Consider the following 22922-nt stretch of genomic DNA (forward strand, 5'->3'; position numbering starts at 1 on the left):
GTTGTTGTGATGTGGTCGGTGTAGATGTGGTTGTGATGGTGGTGGTCGGTGAAGATGTGGTTGTTGTGACAGTGGTCGGTGTAAATGTGGTTGTTTTGATGTGGTCAGTGTAGATGTGGTTGTGGTGGTTGTGATGGTGGTCGGTGTAGATGTGGTTGTTGTGATTGTGGTCAGTGTAGATGTGGTTGTTGTGATGGTCGAAGTAGATGTGGTTGTGATGGTGGTCGGTGTAGGTGTGGTTGCTGTGATGGTGGACGGTGTAGATGTGGTTGTGATGGTGGTCGGTGTAGATGTGGTTGTGATGGTGGTCGGTGTAGATGTGGTTGTGATGGTGGTCGGTGTAGGTGTGGTTGCTGTGATGGTGGACGGTGTAGATGTGGTTGTGATGGTGGTGGTCGGTGAAGATGTGGTTGTTGTGATTGTGGTCAGTGTAGATGTGGTTGTTGTGATGGTGGTCAGTGTAAATGTGGTTGTTGTGATTGTGGTCGGTGTAGATGTGATTGTGGTCAGTGTAGATGTGGTTGTTGTGATGGTGGTCGGTGTAAATGTGGTTGTTGTGATGGTGGTCAGTGTAGATGTGGTTGTTGTGGTGGCGGTCGGTGTAGGTGTGGTTGTGATGGTGGTCAGTGTAGATGTGGTTGCTGTGACAGTGGTCGGTGTAAATGTGGTTGTTGTGATGTGGTCGGTGTAGATGTGGTTGTGATGTGGTGGTGGTTGGTGAAGATGTGGTTGTTGTGATGGTGGTCGGTGTAGATGTGGTTGTTGTGATGGTGGTCAGTGTAGATGTGGTTGTTGTGACGGTGGTCGGTGTAGATGTGGTTGTGATGGTGGTGGTCGGTGAAGATGTGGTTGTTGTGATTGTGGTCAGTGTAGATGTGGTTGTTGTGATTGTGTACAGTGTAGATGTGGTTGTTGTGGTGGTGGTCGGTGTAGATGTGGTTGTGGTGGTGGCGGTCGGTGCAGATGTGGTTGCTGTGACAGTGGTCGGTGTAAATGTGGTTGTTATGATGTGGTCGGTGCAGATGTGGTTGTGATGTGGTGGTGGTTGGTGAAGATGTGGTTGTTGTGATGGTGGTCAGTGTAGATGTGGTTGTTGTGACGGTGGTCGGTGTAGATGTGGTTGTTGTGATGGTGGTCAGTGTAGATGTGGTTGTTGTGACAGTGGTCGGTGTAGATGTGGTTGTTGTTGTGAGAGTGGTCGTAGACTAACAGCTAGTCTCAGAAATGAACATATTTTACTGAAAAAACGTCCATAGTGAAAAAAAATATTATAATGAAATGGAGCCTTGAGACTTTATTTGGAAATCTAGACTTGCCACATTTTCTAGACTTGCGTGGGCTTTCTTGGATATTTATACTTCAGGGTCTGTACGACAGACTAAAGTGGTCGGTGTAGATGTGGTTGTGATGTGGTCAGTGTAGATGTGATTGTTGTGTTGATGGTCGGTGTAGATGTGGTTGTTGTGATGGTGGTCAGTGTAGATGTGGTTGTTGTGACGGTGGTCGGTGTAGATGTGGTTGTTGTGATGGTGGTCAGTGTAGATGTGGTTGTTGTGACAGTGGTCGGTGTAGATGTGGTTGTTGTTGTGACAGTGGTCGTAGACTAACAGCTAGTCTCGGAAATGAACATATTTTACTGAAAAAACGTCCATAGTGAAAAAAAAATATTATAATGAAATGGAGCCTTGAGACTTTCTTTGGAAATCTAGACTTGCCACATTTTCTAGACTTGCGTGGGCTTTCTTGGATATTTATACTTCAGGGTCTGTACGACAGACTATAGTGGTCAGTGTAGATGTGGTTGTGATGTGGTCGGTGTAGATGTGATTGTTGTGTTGGTGGTCGGTGTAAATGTGGGTGTTGTGACGGTGGTCGGTGTAGATGTGGTTGTGATGTCGGTGTAGATGTGGGTGTTGTGACAGTGGTCGGTGTAGATGTGGTTGTGATGTGGTCGGTGCAGATGTGATTGTTGTGTTGGTGGTTGGTGTTGATGTGGTTGTTGTGATGTGGTCGGTGTAGATGTGATTGTGATCGGTCGGTGTAGATCTGGTTGTTGTGATGTGGCCGGTGTAGATGTGGTTGTGATGTCGGTGTAGATGTGGGTGTTGTGACAGTGGTCGGTGTAGATGCGGTTGTGATGGTGGTCGGTGTAGATGTGGTTGTTGTGACAGTGGTCGGTGTAGATGCGGTTGTGATGGTGGTCGGTGTAGATGTGGTTGTTGTGACAGTGGTCGGTGTAGATGCGGTTGTGATGGTGGTCGGTGTAGATGTGGTTGTTGTGATGGTGGTCGGTGCAGATGCGGTTGTGATGGTGGTCGGTGTAGATGTGGTTGTTGTGATGGTGGTCGGTGTAGATGTGGTTGTTGTGATGGTGGTCGGTGTAGATGTGGTTGTTGTGATGGTGGTCGGTGCAGATGCGGTTGTTATAATGGTGAAGTAGATGTATTGGATGCATCTAAATCCCCAGTTGCTGTGCTCAGTTCAACTGGGAAGGACTCTCACAATTCTCAATTATGTATTTTTATTCTTAACCTACCTTTCTGGGAATGATGTTTACCTAGGTGTGTTGGAAGGTACTTCTGTTTGATACTATTACTAAATCGCTTGGTGTGAGGTTGTTAGTGGGGTTGTGGCGACATTAAGGTAATGTACAAGACTGAAACAGACGCGGCTGTGGTGACGTCACGGTCGTCTGTCTAGATCTGCTTCCAATCTCATCAAGGTCAATTTGCTCTGACAAAATTTTTTGTTACCTTGAATATTTTCTTACGTTACAGCTAATCGTCCAAATGCAATTAGCCAAAGAGTATGTCATAGAAATATTCCATTGTGTATTACAAACGCACAATGGCATCCCAATTCCTATTGCGTTAATTGACATTCTGATACAACACCAAACCATACCATATGTGTTAGACATGTCTTAGAAATAGACTGAATGCTGCTCTGTGCCAAGAGTAATTCTGCAGTGAAAAATACGGAGGCACCTCTATGTTAAGGCACCTCTGTACCCTATACAGGAGCTATTGGCAGATGAATTGATCGTCATCTACAGTACATTTTGATATGGTTAACAGGTACAAATTATGATATATTCTTTTACAAAATGTAATCCATTGTAAATTCTTTACTTTGATACAAAATATGTACAGAAATGTTAAAGCCACTGTATCTTATGACTTTGGTAGAAAATTAACTGACTATTTTGATAGCTCTTGTGGAGTTCGTCAAGGCTGTGTCCTCAGCCCTGTGCTGTTTTCTTTGTTTATATATTTGTCTGGACTAATATATATATATATATCCGGATGAATGCTAGACATTGTTGCATTGTTGTTTGCAAATGATCTGATTTGGTTGCTGACTCTGTTATTTAACTTCAACGTCGTCTTGACGCTTCACATATGTCCTCTTACAAACAGGGCATGGATAGAAATATTGAGAAAATGGTTGGATAATGGTTCTCCATTGGAAAATGTTTATAAGTATCTTGGACTCATGGTAACACCGAAATTAGTCTGGACTAGAGCATGTAAAAATCTCTTTGGACAAGCTAGTAAAGCACTCGGCTGAGTCATTAATGATGTGTTTTTCTGATGCATTTTATATTTTCGATAAGAAGATTGTTCCAATCCTTACATATGGCGCTGAGATCTGGGGTTTCCAAAAGAGGGAGAATGCTGAAATTGTACATCGTACGTTTTGACAGGTCATACACAAATGCTGTTGCTTATGGGGAAAGCGGACAACTCCTTGTCAAAACTTTGTAAAATATATCAAACCCGACTAACGTGATCGGGTAGTCAGGCTCGCTGACTGACACGTGTCATCGGATCCCATCACACATGCCATTGCGTAGATCGATGCGCATGCTTTTGATCTCCGGATTGTCTAGTCCAGGCGGAATATTGCCGCTATACTAGCATCCAACCAACCACTACATTAACAGGTTTTACGGACGGTGTGCGCTCATGTGTGAGTGAGTGAGTTTAGTTTTACACCGCACTCAGCAATATTCCAGCTATATGGCGGCGGTCTGTAAATAATCGAGTCTGGACCAGACAATCCAGTGATCAACAACACGAACATCGATCTGCGCAGTTGGGAACCGATGACATGTGTCAACCAAGTCAGTTAGTCTGACCACCTGATCCTGTTAGTCGCCTCTTACGACAAGCATAGTCGCCGTTCATGGCAAGCATAGGTTGCTGAAGGCCCATTCTACTCCGGGACCTTCACGGGTCGCGCTCATGTGTGCATACGTGCGCGTGTATGTGTGTTTGCGTTTGTGGTATGTAGAATGAAGGCAGTACTGCACTGCCGTACTCCATAAGGACCAGGGGGTTTCTTCATTACAGATGTAGGTATTGGGGGAGGTATCCTGAATTACAGTATTCTGTACAGAAGGGTGTGTGATGCGCACAGTGATTGTCCTGAACTACAAGAATCTGTACAGAGGGATTTTCCTGAACTACAAGAATCTGTAAAGAAGGGATGCGATGCAGTACAATACTTTTAACAGAAGGGATGTCCTGTACTACTGAAGGTTATTGAGCACAACTAAACCGTCAACCGACGTGGCTCTGTATATCGACTGCGTTCTTCAGACATGTTCAGTATGTACGGCTCCTTTAGGGATGACTTTCTATGGGGAACGTTCTTCATCAAGGACACCAATGAACGGACGGCTGTGGGAGTTGACGGGGCGTGTTGAACCAATGTGCACTAATTGAGAAAACCGTCCGTTCTCAGATAATTTCATTGCCGCAGAGTCTAAAATTATGCTGACAGATAAGTTTGAAATGTAAGGGAAGACGAGCAGTCTAGGTAAATAGATAACACACATTTAGTTTCGCGTTTTGAAATAAAGCCGACAAATGTTCACTTACAAAACATACTGAATTCAGCTTAGCATTGAAAAAATTACAAATTTCCCAATTTCGTTCCATGCTGTTTGCAAATGTTGACGAGGTGATTCACCAGAGGGCGCTATTATCGCAAAAGCCCGGATGAAAGAAATTGCCATATCACGTGCTTCCCCTAGGATGGCGACAGAGTAGAAAAGCGCTGCGTGTGTTCGGACAGGCTTAGATGATATCAAATATCTATCACATGGGCTTGTATCTCACCCGTGAACAAGTATTTAGTAGCTCGTCGCTTGAGCGTCTTTAAATTACCTGTAAACTGTTCATCGTATTTTTTACATCAGACGGATGACTCTTGTACAGAATTCAATCATTACTCATTTCCCGCCTTGAATACAAATTAGGCTTTTTATTGCTTCTTTTATAGACAGAGCACATGGCAGCGGCTTGTGCCCATGCGCATACTTCAGTCATGCGCAGTGTGGGTCAGTGCGAGGATATAACGTGTCGGAACTCAGGCCGTAATACAGCATCTGGAAAACACATAGGAAATGGTGTTAGTATTTAAGAAGTTAATGGGTATTGGCGCAACTTATTAGGGGCGCTTTATCCTACACCTACGTTTAAACAGTTCCCAAACTGCCGCATTACGACACAAACAGAGGACAGAGGTTGTCAGCTTCTACACTGCTACACGTTCAGTCTCAGAACAAAGAGATAAGACTTTCTAGCCCAGCTTCAATTAGTTTGCATTTATTCAGTATGCCAACAAAATAAACAAGTGTCACGTGGCGCTCGATTTCCAAGCGAAGTCCTCTCAGGAACCGCCTTCTGATAAAATGGAGCGTTATAAAATTAAAACCATGTAATGGATCCTTTGGGAAAAGGACATCATAGAAGCGATTCATTGTTCCGTGGCTGTTGCCGGGATCTCCCGGTGGTTTCGTCATACAGATACATTAGTACCTTTTCCAGGATCTCTAATTCATTTGATGTATTGTAATCAGTTTAGACAGCGCCGTAGTGTGAGACGTCCGATGGACGTCCAATGAACTGTATGATATATGTCTAAAGGGAAGCAATATTGGACTGTCGCAAATTCTACACCGCCCCTGTGTTTAATATGTCATGATCATTACGACACTTTGGCGACGATATTAATTGATAAAAATAATCTTCTCCGTAATTATGTAACACGCTCATTACTATTACCCGGCATGCATCACGTTGACGTCGAGGGGTCTCGGACCGCCTCCCTTGGTTCGGTGCGTTGCAAGATCAAAGCCAGGAAAAATGCTTCAGTGCGGGCTCACATGGTTTGTAAGCTAATTGCCCCCCTATATCGCACTTAGTTTGTAATAATGTATACTCCCTCATGTCATGCAGCTTCTCTGTTTAATAGATTTTTTCTGCTTGCAATATGATTAAGTAATCGATTTCCTGAAGATTTTTTTTATCACCGTCAAACTCCAAATGGTTACTCATTCAGCTGTTAGGACTTGATTAATTTACATAGACGTTTGTTTGGCTGTTTGTGCAGAAAACTAAATCGTCCATGGACTCAACCGTTCTTCATAATTAAAAAAGGGGGCCTTGGCGGTTAATGGTGGCTAATAGGGAACTAGGTAGAACTCAAATGACCGTATTGCTGTTACATCTCCGTGATGTTCCAATAACATACCTTCTCTCACACCTTCCCCACATACCTGGTCCTTTCTTCACACCTTCCCCACATGCCTGGTCCTTTCCTCACACCTTCATCACGTACCTGGCCCTTCTCTCACACCTTCATCACAGACCTGGTCATTCTCTCACACCTTCACAACATACCCGGTCCTTCTTCTCGTACATTTTCATCACAAACTTGGTCCTTCTTCTCACACCTTCATCACAGACCTGGCCCTTCTCTCAAGCCTTCATCACAGACCTGGTCCTTATCTCACCCCTTCATCACAGATCTGACCTTTCTCTCAAACCACCGTCACAAACGAGATCACCCGCTCCTACATCAGGTGATCATATCTAATACATTTCATTATGATTCGTAAATGTTTTCTGAAATGTCATAAATTATGTTAGTATATTCCCTGGGTAAAACAGACATGCAGCCCGACCTTTCAGTGTATATAATGTGTAATGCCTGACTCATCTCAGGAATGATATATTCCCTCAACCCGCTGACTTATATTTTCCCTGAACTTGAATCTGACTTCCATGAAAAATACGTTGTTGTAAAGTAAGGACACATGATATAGACACTGTAAGGACTGATGTGTAGTAAGGACACCTGGCATATACATTGTAAGGACCGCTCGGTAGTAAGGATACCTAATATAGACACTGAGAAGATTGATGTGTAGTAACGATACCTGCTATAGACACTGTAGGGCTTGATGTGTAGTAAGGACACATGATGTAGACACTGTAAGGATTGATGTGTAGTAGTGTAGTAAGGACACATGATATAGACACTGTAAGGGTTGATGTGTAGTAGTGGAGTAAGGACACCTGATATAGACACTGTAAGGGTTGATGTGTAGTAAGGGCATCTGGTATAGACACTGTATGGGCTGATGTGTATTAGGGACAACTGGTATCGACGCTACAAGAATTTATGTGGAATAAGGACACCTTTCCCAGACAACTAAGTCTCCACGTCAGTGGTTCAGTGCTAAATTTTGACCATGGTGCATGTGTCCAGTGTGTGTCACTGCTCAATTTCAATTTCTGTAAAGGAACACATCCGCTTAAGATCACATTGGCTCCCTAGAAATATGTTTAGGCATCTAATAAAGGTACTAGAGGTATGATTCATTCTCTCCCCCCCAAAAAATCGTTCCCTTTTGATATTCTTTGAAATCAGAAATCACGTGCACACGAGATCTCAGCCTTGGCACAGCCGTCGCCATCTTGATTGATCGTCGGCATGGCGACTCCACTCTGAGCGAAGATGGCTTCTTTGTTTGTCGACTTCAGTATGAGATTTGGAAATAAAATTTCTATTCTGTTTTAAGCATCATCCTTCTGTGGCGCTGTGAGTGCAAGTATGCCCATCATGGCGCCTGTTGGAAGACACGAGCTGAATGACTCGCAGACACTGCGATCTAATTTTGCGGGACAGGTCATGCAGAGACTTCTTTCAACATGGGATCATGTCCATGCAAGATGCGGCCATTTTACGGATGTGCGTCACGCAAATGTCTTTGTGTTTCAGGCGCTTCTGGGGAATTACTTCAGATTTAAGAGTGTTATGATGGAAAATTTGCCTGTATAGTTTTACGTTTAGAGATCATTTCCTGGAACAAGGATACTAGGTACATTTTGTTCAAATTAATGGCATTTTGGTTCCAGGCGACTCATCCGTGGCTATGCGAATGTAACTACGCCGCAGCAGAGTTTCATAAAGGGAATCACAAATATAATGTAATCGGCAATGAATACCTTGTAGGTCTATTACTCGCTCCCAGCCGGACCGTGGTCTGTTCGAGCTGCCGCTCAGTCCTTACAGCAATTTACAGACTAGTATGATAAAGGCATAAGAAAGGGGAATGTCAGCTTCAAGAAACCAGAAGCTAAGTGGCCACAAGTGATGACTCTGTGTGGAGGCATTAACATGGCGTCCGAGTGTTCATGCAAGTGGCAAGTGTTCAGTGCCATTGGTAGGATCCAGTTTTATTACAGAGGTTTCCTTTCAAATGGGAAATGGTCACATTGGTCTTAAAACTGCAACCATTTTTATCAAAATGCTAGAATAGTTCTCTCAGTTGATGATAGGTTTCGGGTTGGGAGGCCAGAAATGGACATTTGCCAGCAATGCTGGCAGTGTTAAAATGACCAGCCTGCTAGTGTATGCTGATGCAGGCGTCTTCTCCGACATGTCCTCTCTTCTTACTTCGCCGTCAGCTGGTTCAAAGTAGGACACTGTGGAAGATTTTCAGTTAATGTATTTCACGTGTCTTTACAGCAGCTATTACTTCACACTTATTTTTATACCGTGTATTTTAAGTCAGGCTCAAAACACTTAGGAAAGAAAGATCTACTTAAGATGGTTTTTCTTGTTACATGTCGCCCCTAATATTAATGGCCTATAGAGTGTCCCCCGTCGATAGTCAATATCAGTGTGAAGATCGCTGGGTTACTGATGTAGGCGTTCGTAATACTGTTCCTCATACAAGTATGACGTAAGGTGCATGTTGTGTTCAACTCAGTCGTTACTCAATGTAAGTAACATTGGGTCTCCACCATGGCTCAGGTCTGAGACCAGCAACCACCTGTCCCTTCCGCTATTTACCCCAATTGCTATATGTATTATTGGACAAAGTTCTACCAATATTTTATAATGGTATGTGTTATTGAAAACTGGAATTTTACAGACCAACTGACCACATTTCTCAATGTTAAACGTGTCAAGAGTCACAGTGATAACGAGTATTGGGCTTAATCCGTGACGAGTATCTCTAAAGTTAACAGAACCAAGGTGCAATACATGTGGCTGTCTTTACGGCTGTTTGTAGTTCCCAGTGGTCAAATCACGTGCGTGCCACGTATCCCTTCGTGGCATACTCACGACTGCCCATCGATTCCTTAGTCCATCTATATTACATAAACTGAGGTTTATAATAGCAGCATTATCGTAAGTTTTATCTGTAAACGCGATTATCTGCGATAGCTGGAATAGATATATAGTACGGATGGCAGTTACAAATCAGGGGATGACTGTCTAGTAAATTTTATCTATTAAAATTATCCAGTAGTACTATGCTGTTTTGTAACTGCACAGTGTAGAATATAATATTTAACAATGACATAGCGTTGTATATTTCTAAGTGTGTATCGTGATTAATGTAGTATGTATAACGAATCTACGTATAATGTTTATGTTCTTTGAAAGCTGATTAATAACTATAATTGTAACATGCTACTAATGAAATTATGATGTAACATCATCCTGTGACTGCTGTGTATTAAACTCCTTGTTTGTTTTATACAGGTGTTGAGTTGTGTTGAGTGTTGGTTGGTAGAGTCATATCTCTTGACAAGCGAGCCAATTCCCCGAACTCGCGATTTAATATATGCATACAGAGCCTGGAAGTAGTTAGACACTGTAGTATCACCAAACTGCCTCCTTCCATATGTAGGTGTGTCGCTCTCTGTTCATGTATTCCTTGTAAGTGTATCGCCTCTTCATTTTACCAATGCCAAGGTCAGGTTGATAGATGAATGTTGATATCATCCCTATAGGCAAAGGACAGTGGTCATCTGGGTTATTTATATCTGGTCACTGTCAAGGCTGGCAAAGTGACATCCCTGGCTGTAACCGTGTATTTCATGTATTCTAGTCAGGAGTTGTATGAGAGTTTTTATTACCTTTGTGAAAGGTCCTTACCAACCTACCTGTATGTGATGATAGTTTACATGGTCTGTGTGTCACAGGCAATACATGTACTTGTCTTTTCACTTGGTCACTTAAACACCCAAAATTTGGGCGAACGAAAACACAGATCAGTTCATTGCGTTATTGTATTTCTTAGTGAAAACTGATCAGCTGTTTTAAGTGACTGTGTCGTGCCTATGCATCATGCATCAGACACAACTCCCCACCCACCCACCTACCATCACTGCCATGATCAGTAAAGTGGTGCCTTTTGCTACTTACGGGTTTTTATGATTTCTTAGTTTCTCGGTTTCCATGGAAACGTTTCGGACTTACTCTCAAAAGTCAGAGGTGTGTTTCGTTTCCGGAGTAGAACTCCGTAAAACTTGGTGGATATTTGTGGCAGACTCCAAAGTGGTGCCTTTTGTTATTTACTTGTTTTTGTGATTTATTATTTTCTCGGTTCCATGAACACGTTGCGGACTTCGTTCCCGGAGCACAATTCGAAAACCATTTCATATCTTTCAAATGATCTTGGCAGATAAAGGAGACAGATCTTGAAATGGTGACGTTTTCTGTTTACAGATATATGGCATTTATATTTTTCATGAATTCCATGGAAACAATTCAGACTTGGTATAGAAACACAATAAGTAACTGTCAGACTATTTTTTTTCAAATATTTGAGGGGCGGGGGATATGTCGTCTTCTGATGACACTTGTTCATGATTGTTCGGAAGCAATCGTTTCAAGATTGAATGTATAGGAAGTTCTGGATTCATTAATCAATTTGTAACAAGGTATTCCAACGATCATCACACCGGACTAGATCTTACAATTAGAATAATTATGCCTCACGCTCGAGCAACCCTCGGAACAAATACAGGTCTTTTTCGAGCAAAGTACATTACTTTCCATAACAGACAAAAGTTATTGTAATTCTTAGATGTGTGCTCGTGTTTTCGCTTTATTCAAGTCGTGTACACAGGCCATAAAGACATCTGCATGCTTTGTGAAGGCGCGCCCAACACACTCATCTCGACCGTCTGACAGTCAGTCTGCAGTAGCTGAATTCCGCACAACCAGGTCTCGATCAATCCTGTTATCGCTGTAATTCCCCTATCCCATTCACGGGGTTAAATGATCCGTGCCAGATTAGTAATCCATCAGATGAATATTTACATGCTGTATTATTTATTTGATAGATTTTTTCCCCGGGAATTACATTATTGATGTGTTTTACACAAACACTGCTCAATGTATCAGGAATCAATTCATTGTTAACACTATAAAATTTAAATTTTAATTTGGTATTTGTTTCATCATCAAAGCCCCAGCTTGGTCCAACGAAGGCTCATACTGCTGGCTGACATGGCGGACGACGTTTTAACATGGGACACATATTTCCCCAATGCATTGTAACACCCAGAATAATGCAAAAGCTATAGATTCTCTGAAAAACTATTGAAAGGGAACATGGCAATAAAGCGCAATGAGTATCGCAGGTAATGGCAAAGAATGACTCATTTACACTGCCAAGCATGTCAAAGACCGCTTCTAATCGATCTCTACTGTGTACTGCATATTGATATAGAGGTATGCGTTTTCCGCATAGTCACAGCACGGAATCCTGGAACTTCTTTTCCAGAGACTCTATGAACTGTCATATTATACTTCTCTCAAATCACGAAACACGCTGCCTGATCAAAGGCATAGAAAACAATCACATTGTCGGCAGTGTGTAATAGTGCAATCGCTCGAGGCCAGAGGGATTCAATCGGTATGCAATTCAACTGCTAAATATATGGTGTTTTTTATACTATCGATATCAAAGAACAGCAAATGTTAGTTTTTGTTGACGTGATAATGTTGCGGGCTGTGTTGGCGTGCAACCTTAATCCAAGCGATAATTCTTTCGCAATGTAACAGACAATAAAACTAATTTGCAATATTTTCTCCTTTGATACAGCTGTGTAATAGTATTTAAAGACCGAAAACAAGTTGGAAATGAAGCATTAGTTATTAATGTCTACATGATAGGACCCCATAAACAGACGAAATATTCCCTATGTTCCATGTTGCGGCAGAACGGGTCGCCGGGGAGACGTTAACCCCCACCTCCAGGTCGCCATCTTCTTTTGATGTTCTCATCCCTCCCAGGAAACAGCTTTTGATCAAGCATATTAGCTTATTACACAAAGTTACGCCTATTAGCTGGTGGAGTTGCCGAAGTAGGTGTTGTGGGAGAAAATGCTTCTCCGATGTTACAGAAATACATCTGCAATGACAGCAGTTACCGGCGATGATTGTACCAGGAAATAGAATATCGGATATCTGACACAATAACCCAACAGAAGGACGGGGTTTTGCTACCTTAGCCTACTGCCTATCTTGACAGTACCAAGACGGCTCAGGGCAAGGAGAGAGCTGTAGACATGTCTTTCCTACCCAGTATGGCAGTTCTGACATGTCCTTCACAACTGATACACCTCAGATACCATCTTCCCCCAAACTCAGCACACTCCCTTACAACAGTGACAATTACGTGTCAGTGTACAGACACCCACCTTCCGTTGCAGCGTCAGATCTTCATGGGTATACGTGTGGCGTGAGACCCCTGGGTTAAGGTGAACTGACTAGTGTGTGGGCCTGGCCGGAGTTGTTGGAGTAGTGTCCATCAGTGGATTGCGATTTCTTATTACATAGAATCTGTATTGCACGTCATTAAGGCCTTCAAGGCACCACGTGCAGACTAAATGCAAGACATTATTTGCTGAACATAGGAAACTCAGGAAGAAAACCATTGCTTGATTTTATCAGATAACAGGGACCGTAATAACTTTCCGTCTGGGGATGTTGATATTGTGTACCCACATGACATCATCGCTTTATGTCGTGTATCTGAAAGGTTAGACTGTTATCGGTGTATTTTGATCTAATATTGAGTCGGAATTGTCCCTGTTGAACGACGAGTCAAGTCAAGGTGGTCAAAATACAACTGATTATGTCCCGATACTACTTTTACGTAGATTATCTCAAGGAATTATGAAGGAACTTGAAAATGTTACAAGTGTGATAGACCAACATGGCAGGAATCCTCAACTGCAACAAACTCATAGGTTACCTGTTTATGAGTTAACATTGCCGTATCATATAGTGACAATTTTTAATTAATTCAGAGCTTGTTATAGGAACGAAATGCAGTTCAAATGTTTGAGAAGACAGGTAACTTTGATTCGCCCGCAGAACAGTGTAAAGCAGAACATAAAGTACCGACACCTGAAAGGTGTCCACAATGTACAGGTTTGACATACGTGGAATCGGTCTTTAACCCAGGTAGGAATGGCCGCCCAAGAGATTCTCACTAGATATAAACACTGTGCATACATATATGGTATTTCATCGTGTAGAGGTGGAATTTCAAATTAAAACAGTCCCCATGGGCCAGTCTGACCACTCTTGTGAGAACACTTTCGACAGAAAAGCCCAACACAACACCGAGGCGACAGGGCAACATCGCAGGCGGCAATGGAAAAACCATGAACATTTTTACTGCAACACACTACCCATCTATCAAGTAATGACTACTCAAACAATTCTTTACATTACCCTTTAGCTTGTACAGATGGTTTCAATTTAAGGTTTGGTTACTTCTACATATTTGCTCTTGTGAGTGTACTGATACTGTTTGTGGTTGTATGTGTTTATCATTGAAGAACTTCAATGTCTCAAGGAGGAACGCCAGAACAGGGTGGGCAGCGAAGGTCAGATACAATATTAGGTTTACGATCAGATCCTTCGCTCCCTGGTCTTAGTGACACTTTGAAGAAGATGAGTGTAGTGCCCGAAGCATATTTTAAGGATTGTATGGTTTCCTATTGACAGTCGATGGGGAAATAGTCGGGTGAGAGTCAGGCTAGCCGTGAGGCTACTTAAGGTGGAGGTTTTCAGTTCCCACCTGATAGCAAATCTGTAGTTACCTTGCGCCACACCTCTAAATTGTCATCTTTGGCGAACTTGACGCTATGAGGCAGAGTGTCTCTTGTTAAGTGTGCTTATCATAAGGATGTCATATTTGAAACTATACGACGCTCTCTAGAGGGAAAGTTTGAGTCTTATGTCCACAGTCTACCACTGATTCATTGTTAGCTAGACTTGTAGGTCCTCATGTTAGTTGTGGGGAAAGATGGCAAGGTTCTGTAGTGTCAAACAGTTTGCAGAAAATGGCGTTTCTTCTTGAGGTTGAAGACCTATACTAGTATGCTAATGCTGGACAGAGTAGCAAGTAATCACCTAGTGAGACTAACCCGCTCCTTAGGAGTGTTTCTGGCAAGGTCTTAACTCAGATTTAACGGATGTATCTGGTCACAACTTTGACTACATCATTGACTGTATGAATAAACCGCATCTTACATGTAGTGGTAGCGTGTTAACTAAACAACTGTAACAATTACACATTAACCGTGAAGGTAGGATTATCATATGGTTCATTTCTAATATTTGTTCATTTTCATTTTAGCCATTGATTAGTGGAAGTTCTATGACATCACCATGCTTCTTTGTTAAAAACATACGATATTACGTCATCCATTGTTCAATACCTAGCACAGTAGTTACTGCACTTGATCTGGGATCAGCCTGTTACGACAGTCGTACGTCTGTTATATACTACAGACGTAGAGCAATAAATGTTTCAAGGTTTCGGCCCGTGGACATTAGAGCTCAGTGCTGTTATCCCTGGTCCATTTGACATTTCAGACGATTTTTCTTTAGTTTATTTTCTATTTGTAAACAATACTGTAATGAAGAAAGTGACTTGTGTATATTTGCAAACTTGGTCTCGTCGTTATCTGACTGAAAAAGTCTTTGATGCGACGTAAATTTCAACTCACTCACGCATTCTTTATTTCTTCTCTTAAAGTGGTAACGCATAGAAAACAGTCGAGCAAAGGAACGTACAAAGTGTTACAAAGTCGTAAGGCAACCCATGTCAAACACAACTAGCTATAGGATGTCTGTATCACATACGTGGAAATCCCACCCTCAAACGTGGCTGTATACTTTCCTCTGTTCGGCAGTATAGAATAAAACTACTCCACACTCGGATTATCTGTACCTCTGAATGAATGGTGAAAGGATGGGGTCTTCAACCATTATTTCACGATGGACAGAAAGTTCATAATTCTTCGTGGTGCGTTGCTTATTTTGTAACTATGTATTGCAGATGTACGCCGTACAGCGCCGCTATGTGAGAAAGTACCGACTGTCGGACTCGGACTACGATGACCACGATGACCATGAGGATGAGGAGGACGACGGGGAGTGTACCAAGTTCCTCACATCTTTCAAAAGAGACTGGAGCGGCGTCCCCGAGATGCTGCTGGAGGATATCTTCACCCTGCTGACCCCCAAGTACCGCCACGTGGCGTCCCAAGTGTGCAATTCATGGCGCGCCACGTTCTACTCTCCACGTGTGTGGGAGACTTTCACCTTGTTAGAGAAGACCCTAACACGCCGTATCTTCAACCTGTACAAGGGCTACCAGCGAGACCTTTGTTGCAGGAAGACCCAGGTGTGCCTGTTAAAGGTGGGAGCACACTTCAAGAGGATCATCATTACGCCGATCGACAATTTCTTCAGCCTGTATGAGTTTCTCAGAGTACTAAACTGTTTCTTTGAGTTTTATGACGACTTTCCAATGCCCAAACTGCACACATTCTTATTCACGTTCTCGTGCGAGAGCCGCGGTATTGCTGGTGTGAGAATCCATGGAACTGGTGGTAAAATCCTAGATATCCTGAAGTTGACGTTAAGAAACATCCCCACCCTGAAGTGCCTGAGACTGAACCAACTCCTCCTAGATGAATGTGAAGTTCCAGGCCTCATTGAGTCCATGATAGGCAGCTGCCACGACACCATGCGAAGATTGGAACTCCTCAACCTGTCCAAAGTCCCAGTGCCACTGCCAGAACTAGCCAGGTTCTCCAACCTGTTCCATCTGACCGTCAGTCCCCAGCACATGGACGAGGAAATGCTGCTGCTTCTGGGCGGGATGGGGCTGGTGTATCTTCACATTCTGCAGGACCCCTACACGTGCGACTGTGAGGCAGTGTCGTTCGAGGCATGGAAGCTACTGAAGGAAATTGCACCACAGTTAAGAGTCATTTTAGAGATACGAGGCCTGACAAAAAAGGATCTCCTGTTCCAACCAAGAGCTCCAGTTTCTGAGGTGCGCTTTTCTACGCCTTATTCGAAGATGACAGCAGACATCGCCAGTACAATCGTGGAGCACTACAGTAAGACTCTCGAAGTGATAGTACAGAAACACCTTCCAAGAATTCAAGGTCGTAGATCTTTCCACGACAGAGGAGACTCGCACTTCTTGTTTATCGTACAACATTGCCAGCATCTACGCACACTTGTGATTCGGGAGAGGTTGTCTAATGCCTCACTTATTTTACTGGCAAACAGAGGCAAGAGTCTAAAGTCGCTAATTGTTCGGCAGAATGCCCTTTTGAAGAAATGCGACTGGCCAAAGTCTCCAGACTGGTCAACAGATTTTCACAGACACCTGAAGAAGACAGCAAGGTCGTATGAAGATTCCAAAATAGAAGTAGCCAAAGTTATGGGTAAATCGTGGAGGCCATTGAGAGATGACGAGTTCATGAGGTTGTATTCTCGATAACGAATTGTTGTTTCTTCCGAAAGTGTGACCTACACCAGAACGTTGGTATGTGATATCGGGACTATGAACAATTGTGTATCTGATGGGGATGTTACTTAAGAAAGGAAAGATCACGGCTGCATGTCAATGTTTTCTTTTTTAACTAGACTTTTTGTAGTGTTATCGTGTGTAGCAATTATTATTATTACAGTTTGCTTTGAGCTATGTGCTTTCAATATTGATAATCAGTGGGTTAATTTATCTTTTATTTTATACAAGTATGTTGTATTTGAAGCCCGTTTTCCTCACGTAAGTGGGGAGAATATATGCATGAACTGACGTAAGCATCTACTTACCCGAGGCCATTGCAAGATTAAAAATGAAACGTTATTTTCCATAACTATTGTGACACAACTTTCGGTGTTTTATTTTGTACTATATATATCTGGTTCATGCCTTCATGTTACAGCTGCTACCTCAATTTCATCCCACAGCTATTTTTGTCTTTCTACCCAACCTTATAGTTGCAATCTTTGGAATGCTGTTGCTTCTCCTAAAACCAAATCTTTTACTCCTAGCCGATCCAGTGGTTGCAGTTTCCCCACGCTACAGCTTATGCTTCTCCTGTCCAATAGCGCAAGTACCACCAATCTGGAAATTGCAGTTTCTCCTACAACATCGCTGATGTTGCTCCCAGCCTACAGCAGATACCAAGAAAGACCTTACAGCTACGTACTACAGCTTGTGCCTGTCCCTTCTTACTGTTGTTACTACCACCCTATATGACAGTTCCTCCACCCCGCAACCTTACAGCCTAAACTCCTAACCTATACCACAATTATTACATATTTATATGCTGACACTGTCTCACACATCGGGGATGCGGTGGGCTGACACTGTCTCACACATCGGGGATGCGGTGGGCTGATACTATATCACACATCGGGGATGCGGTGGGCTGATACTATATCACACATCGGGGGTGCGGTGGGCAAGCTAAGGCGAGTGATCAAGCGAGGTTAAGGCGTCGGGATCGAACCCACCTGTATGTAAAAACCTCAGAGTCAGTTGTGTGTGCTGTGTTGTCACAACTCCTAATACAGAACCCTGTGCACCTAAAGCAACCCACGAATCTGTTGGTAAATGACCAAATGTGCACATGGTAGCCACATGAATATGTACAAACAGCTACTTGCGGTTGCAGCAACATGCAGTATTGTGGCTACAAGAGTGTTTAGTTCTGGTCCCCAGGGAGTTGAAATTGAAAATACGATGGGACGTTGAGACTGACGTCCTGTGATAAAGAGAAAAAACGAAACTCCTTTAAGCATCAGAGTTAGATATTGGTGCTATGCAAATAGTAGTATCGTCCCATCCATGTGGAAAAACGGGCCATCACACAACACAGTGAGGACCTGTACATTGAGATGTGCCCAACGGGCCATCACACAACACAGAGAGGACCTGTACATTGAGATGTGCCCCAACGGGCCGTCACACAACACAGTGAGGACCTGTACATCGAGATGTGCCCCAACGGGCCATCACACAACACAGTGAGGACCTGTAATTTGAGATGTACCCCAACGGGACATCACTAAACACGGTGAGGACCTGTAGAAATGAGCCCCAACACTTACAGTGATGACCTGTACATTGCGATGTACCCCCAACGGGAAATCACACAACACGGTGAGGACCTGCACATTATGTACATGGAGGTTTGCCCCAACGGGTCATCATCACATAACACAGTGAGGACCTGTACATTGTGTACATTGAGATGTGTCGCAACGGACCATCACACAGTTTTGACCTGTTTATTACTAAGTTTAAAAAAGCAGTTTAACATTTTGTGTCATACTGAACTCACATGACAGATCGGTATTTGGCCGCTGTGGTTTACGTTTAGCTTTACAGTAAGACACTGTCACACCTTAGCATATCTTTGTTTCTGCACCATACATGTACACTCTGCCCGTTTGTAATAGTTCAGAAGGACTGTTTAACACGGATTTTGTGTGTGTAACATTTTAATTACTGAGAAGTGGTGTCTAGGAATACACCCAATGGATGCGGTTTTGAACGCATAGCTCTCTTGTTTTCGTTAAACATCAGTTTAAAGGGCCCTTCTGTGTACATCTTCTTTCAGTATGTCCATGTTCTGCTCACCTTGCTTAATGTGGCGAGGTTTGTGAGGCAACTACACACTTCACTGACGAAAATGGACAAATAATAGGCCGTCAACTGGCAGTGATGTGGCAAGCAACATATGTCTTTGGGTTTCCACTGCCTTTTCCAGTTATTATATTTATGAGACAAACGGAGAAACATCTTGTGTTTTCCAGTTTCAGATTTTGACTATATTCCCAGGATTTTGAAACTAACTCACCTCGAAATGAGTTTCATAATTATTGAGTTATATGTTACAAATTGTTTCCAAGCTGTTGCTGGCTTGCCACGTTCAGTAACCATCTGTCTGCCACCATTGTGTCAAGCCCGTGAGTCAGTCCTGGAGTTGTATGGGACATGTTAACTTGCCCACATTGAAATTAGGAAACATAAAATGTACCTCTCAGCTGATTGGATTAAGTGTGTAACGTGCACTTTCCCCTCTTCCTCATTTATATAACAAGTACTTTTCACTGGGGATGTATTAATATCATTAATGTTGTTGTCCTGAGCAGCAATGGAAGCAACGCCTTGCCTAATCAATTACAGTGGAATATAGGTTTGAGGCATTTAATGCATAGAAAATAGAGTCAATACTGATGTGAGGCATGAAGTTTAGAATTGTCCGAACTTTTCAGAGCCAAAATACTGCCATTCAGCGGCGCCGTGCTGACCATGTCCTGGATTCCACTGATCTACTGTGCAACGTTTTGCCAATGCATTTGCATAATGTATGAATTTCTGTTGTCGCCCCTACATATACTGCTGTTTTATACGTGATTTTCAGTTTTTGTTCTTTTTGTGATAGTTCGGCTGCTTCAACAAATACCAGCGTAGTTCGATCAACGTGCCTGAGCCGATGAAACTAATGTAAACGCCTCTTAAGTCGTATAATGTACATGGCCACTGTATGTGGAGTTGTACATGTCTGTGAGGGTGCAGCGAGCGAAGGTGTGGCCATGTACAGTGTGACATCACACACCATCAGCAGTCCACGATCCTGTGATATAAATGCACTGTATCTATTCCAATGATTGTTGTATATCTGAAATAAAACCTGCGCAGCCTACCCTGACGTGTTCGTGGTCTTGTGTATTGTTGTTGACTCTAGAGACGCCTATAGCTCGATGAGATATGCATATCGAATTCACCCACTGACTCTTGTATCAGTTGAGGGCTCGTTGTGTCCTGTATGTCGAACTTACCCACTGATTCGAGATTCCTCTGATGTGTTTTGTCAATATGTAATTCACGTATAGTGTACGCGGATATGGGATAACATGTTCTTTGGAAAGTGCTGTGTACATTGTTGGTGGATCCAACCCGCGATTCGAAACAACACAAGCAGACCAAGGTACTTAATCGCAGCACACTAAACCTACCAACCTACTGGGACCCCGTAACCTTCAAAACAGTCCATTGTCCATTATGTTAAAAATGGCATTCATCGGGCTTCCTGCTCCTGAAACAGATATAGTAACTGTTACATTATGTCATATGATCAAACTGTACCAGACTGAACAAGCCCTTTAACATGACGGCAGTTTTTCCAGGAATTCCCTATTCTTAATCAGAGCGTTGCCCGTCTCCTTGTACCGTCATTTTACGTTCATTTACATGTTACAAAAGTCTGAGTGTTGGGACACTGTCTGTGAAGACTGTTTCCGGTCGACAGCTGTCAGTCAACCTCTGAGTCTCCCAGATTATTACTTGTAGGTTATACTCCTGCTATCAGTGCTACTAAGTAGCCAATGTCGTCAGTATCTTCTTTCAGTTAGATCCCGGCATAGGCAAACGGTTGTAGCGGAATTTAGGTTGGTCAAGTTGTGTTCACCTCAAATGTATGCGAGAATACTGACGATATGGCACAGCTGCCGATCATACCAGGCACAAGAACGCTGAATGAGTGGGTGAGTTTAGTTTTACGCCGCACTGAGCACTTTTCCCGTTATGTGACATGGGTCTGTAAATATTCGCATCTGGACCAGATAGATCAACAGCGTGTGCATCGATCCGCTCAACTGGGACAGGATGACGTGTCAATCAAGTCAGCGAGGATGACCACCCGTTAGTTGTCTCTTACGACAAGCATGCTTTGGTTGAGATCATTTCTAAACCGGATCTTCACGGGTACTTATCATAATTACACAAATACGTCATGGCTGGTGGGTGTTGATTCATGTAGCAATAGTCCAGCATTATCAAGACGGACTGTCAATAACCGGCCAGACAAACCTGCATTATCAAGACGGACTGTCAATAACCGGCCAGACAAACCTGCATTATCAAGACGGACTGTCAATAACCGGCCAGACAAACCAGCATTATCAAGACGGACTGTCAATAACCGGTCAGACAAACCAGCATTATCAAGACGGACTGTCAATAACCGGCCAGACAAACCTGCATTATCAAGACGGACTGTCAATAACCGGCCAGACAAACCTGCATTATCAAGACGGACTGTCAATAACCGGCCAGACAAACCGGCATTATCAAGACGGACTGTCAATAACCGGCCAGACAAACCTGCATTATCAAGACGGACTGTCAATAACCGGCCAGACAAACCAGCATTATCAAGACGGACTGTCAATAACCGGCCAGACAAACCTGCATTATCAAGACGGACTGTCAATAACCGGCCAGACAAACCTGCATTATCAAGACGGACTGTCAATAACCGGCCAGACAAACCAGCATTATCAAGACGGACTGTCAATAACCGGCCAGACAAACCTGCATTATCAAGACGGACTGTCAATAACCGGCCAGACAAACCAGTAAGGCGGACATAACCATCGTGGAACCACCAACAATTGCCACACTATGGTCAGTGAATGAGTAAGTTAGTTTAGTTTTACGCCGCACTCAGCAATATTCCGGCCATATGGCGGCGGTCTGTAAATAATCGAGTCTGGACCAGACAATGCAGTGACCAACAACATGAGCATCGATCTGCGCAGTTGGGAACCGATGACATGTGTCAACCAAGTCAGCGAGCATGACCACCCGATCCCGTTAGTCGCCTCTTACGACAAGCATAGTCTCCGTTTATGGCAAGTGGGTTGCTGAAGACCCATTCTATCCCGGGCTTCAAGGACTCACACTATGGTCAAGCTGTTCATCGAACTGAGATCGTAACGAGCCAACGTCAGTGTTGGAACATACTGGCAATCTTACCCATTCACACAGCTTGAGAAACCAGCAGCCGACACACTATTGTCTTTATAGATGCAGATTAAAACTTTGACTTCGATGCAGATTTGACGTTTGAAATTCCGTGTGAAATAACGCTTTGTGAGTGCATAGTTACACAGCTTAACTTGACACCGAAGTTATAAAACCTCCCAGTATTGACGGCTGACAGGCCGGGTCTAAAGTTTAAGTAGTATTGATCTCGGGTAGTGGAAGATTAAGTATTCAACAAACAGTCGAACCAAACATGCATGGAAAACACAAACAATACCCATTTTGTCAACAGTTGAGACAGAGTATCCGGGATGAATATAACACCTGTATATTTGTGCCCGTCAATCAGCCACTTCACACTGCTTACTTTAACACCCTTGTAAGTGCTGGTTCAGTTGTGTGGACTATGGACTCTCTTGCTTGGTAACTGGTCGATGTGCACAGTGGACTACGGGGAATTATAGAGGACCTGAGAGCGGTGGCCTGTCGGGGACTGTCTGAGGGACCCTCCAGGTCCGACACCAAGACCCCACCACCCATCAGCTCTACACATATCACTATGTTGTATGTTATCCAGTCAAATTGTATAACAAAGTGAAGTCATTAATAATAAATGATATATCAATATGGAAGCTACTGTATAAATAGTCTGCGTGTT

At 43.2% G+C, this 22922-nt stretch overlaps 1 protein-coding gene across 1 annotated transcript in view; it reads left to right on the top strand.

Annotated features, from left to right (window-relative positions):
- LOC137291424 (uncharacterized) overlaps positions 1 to 20142 on the top strand; it is a 30245-nt gene extending 10103 nt beyond the window's left edge. The window contains exon 2 of the mRNA XM_067822760.1: positions 15461 to 20142. Coding sequence (XP_067678861.1) covers positions 15461 to 16921 — 1461 coding nt within the window. The 3' untranslated portion in view covers positions 16922 to 20142. The remainder of the gene's footprint in view (positions 1 to 15460) is intronic.
- The last annotated feature ends 2780 nt before the right edge of the window (positions 20143 to 22922 follow it).

The sequence above is a fragment of the Haliotis asinina genome, chromosome 7 (assembly GCF_037392515.1).
Source record: "Haliotis asinina isolate JCU_RB_2024 chromosome 7, JCU_Hal_asi_v2, whole genome shotgun sequence".
In the NCBI taxonomy this organism is placed as follows: Eukaryota; Metazoa; Mollusca; class Gastropoda; order Lepetellida; family Haliotidae; genus Haliotis; species Haliotis asinina.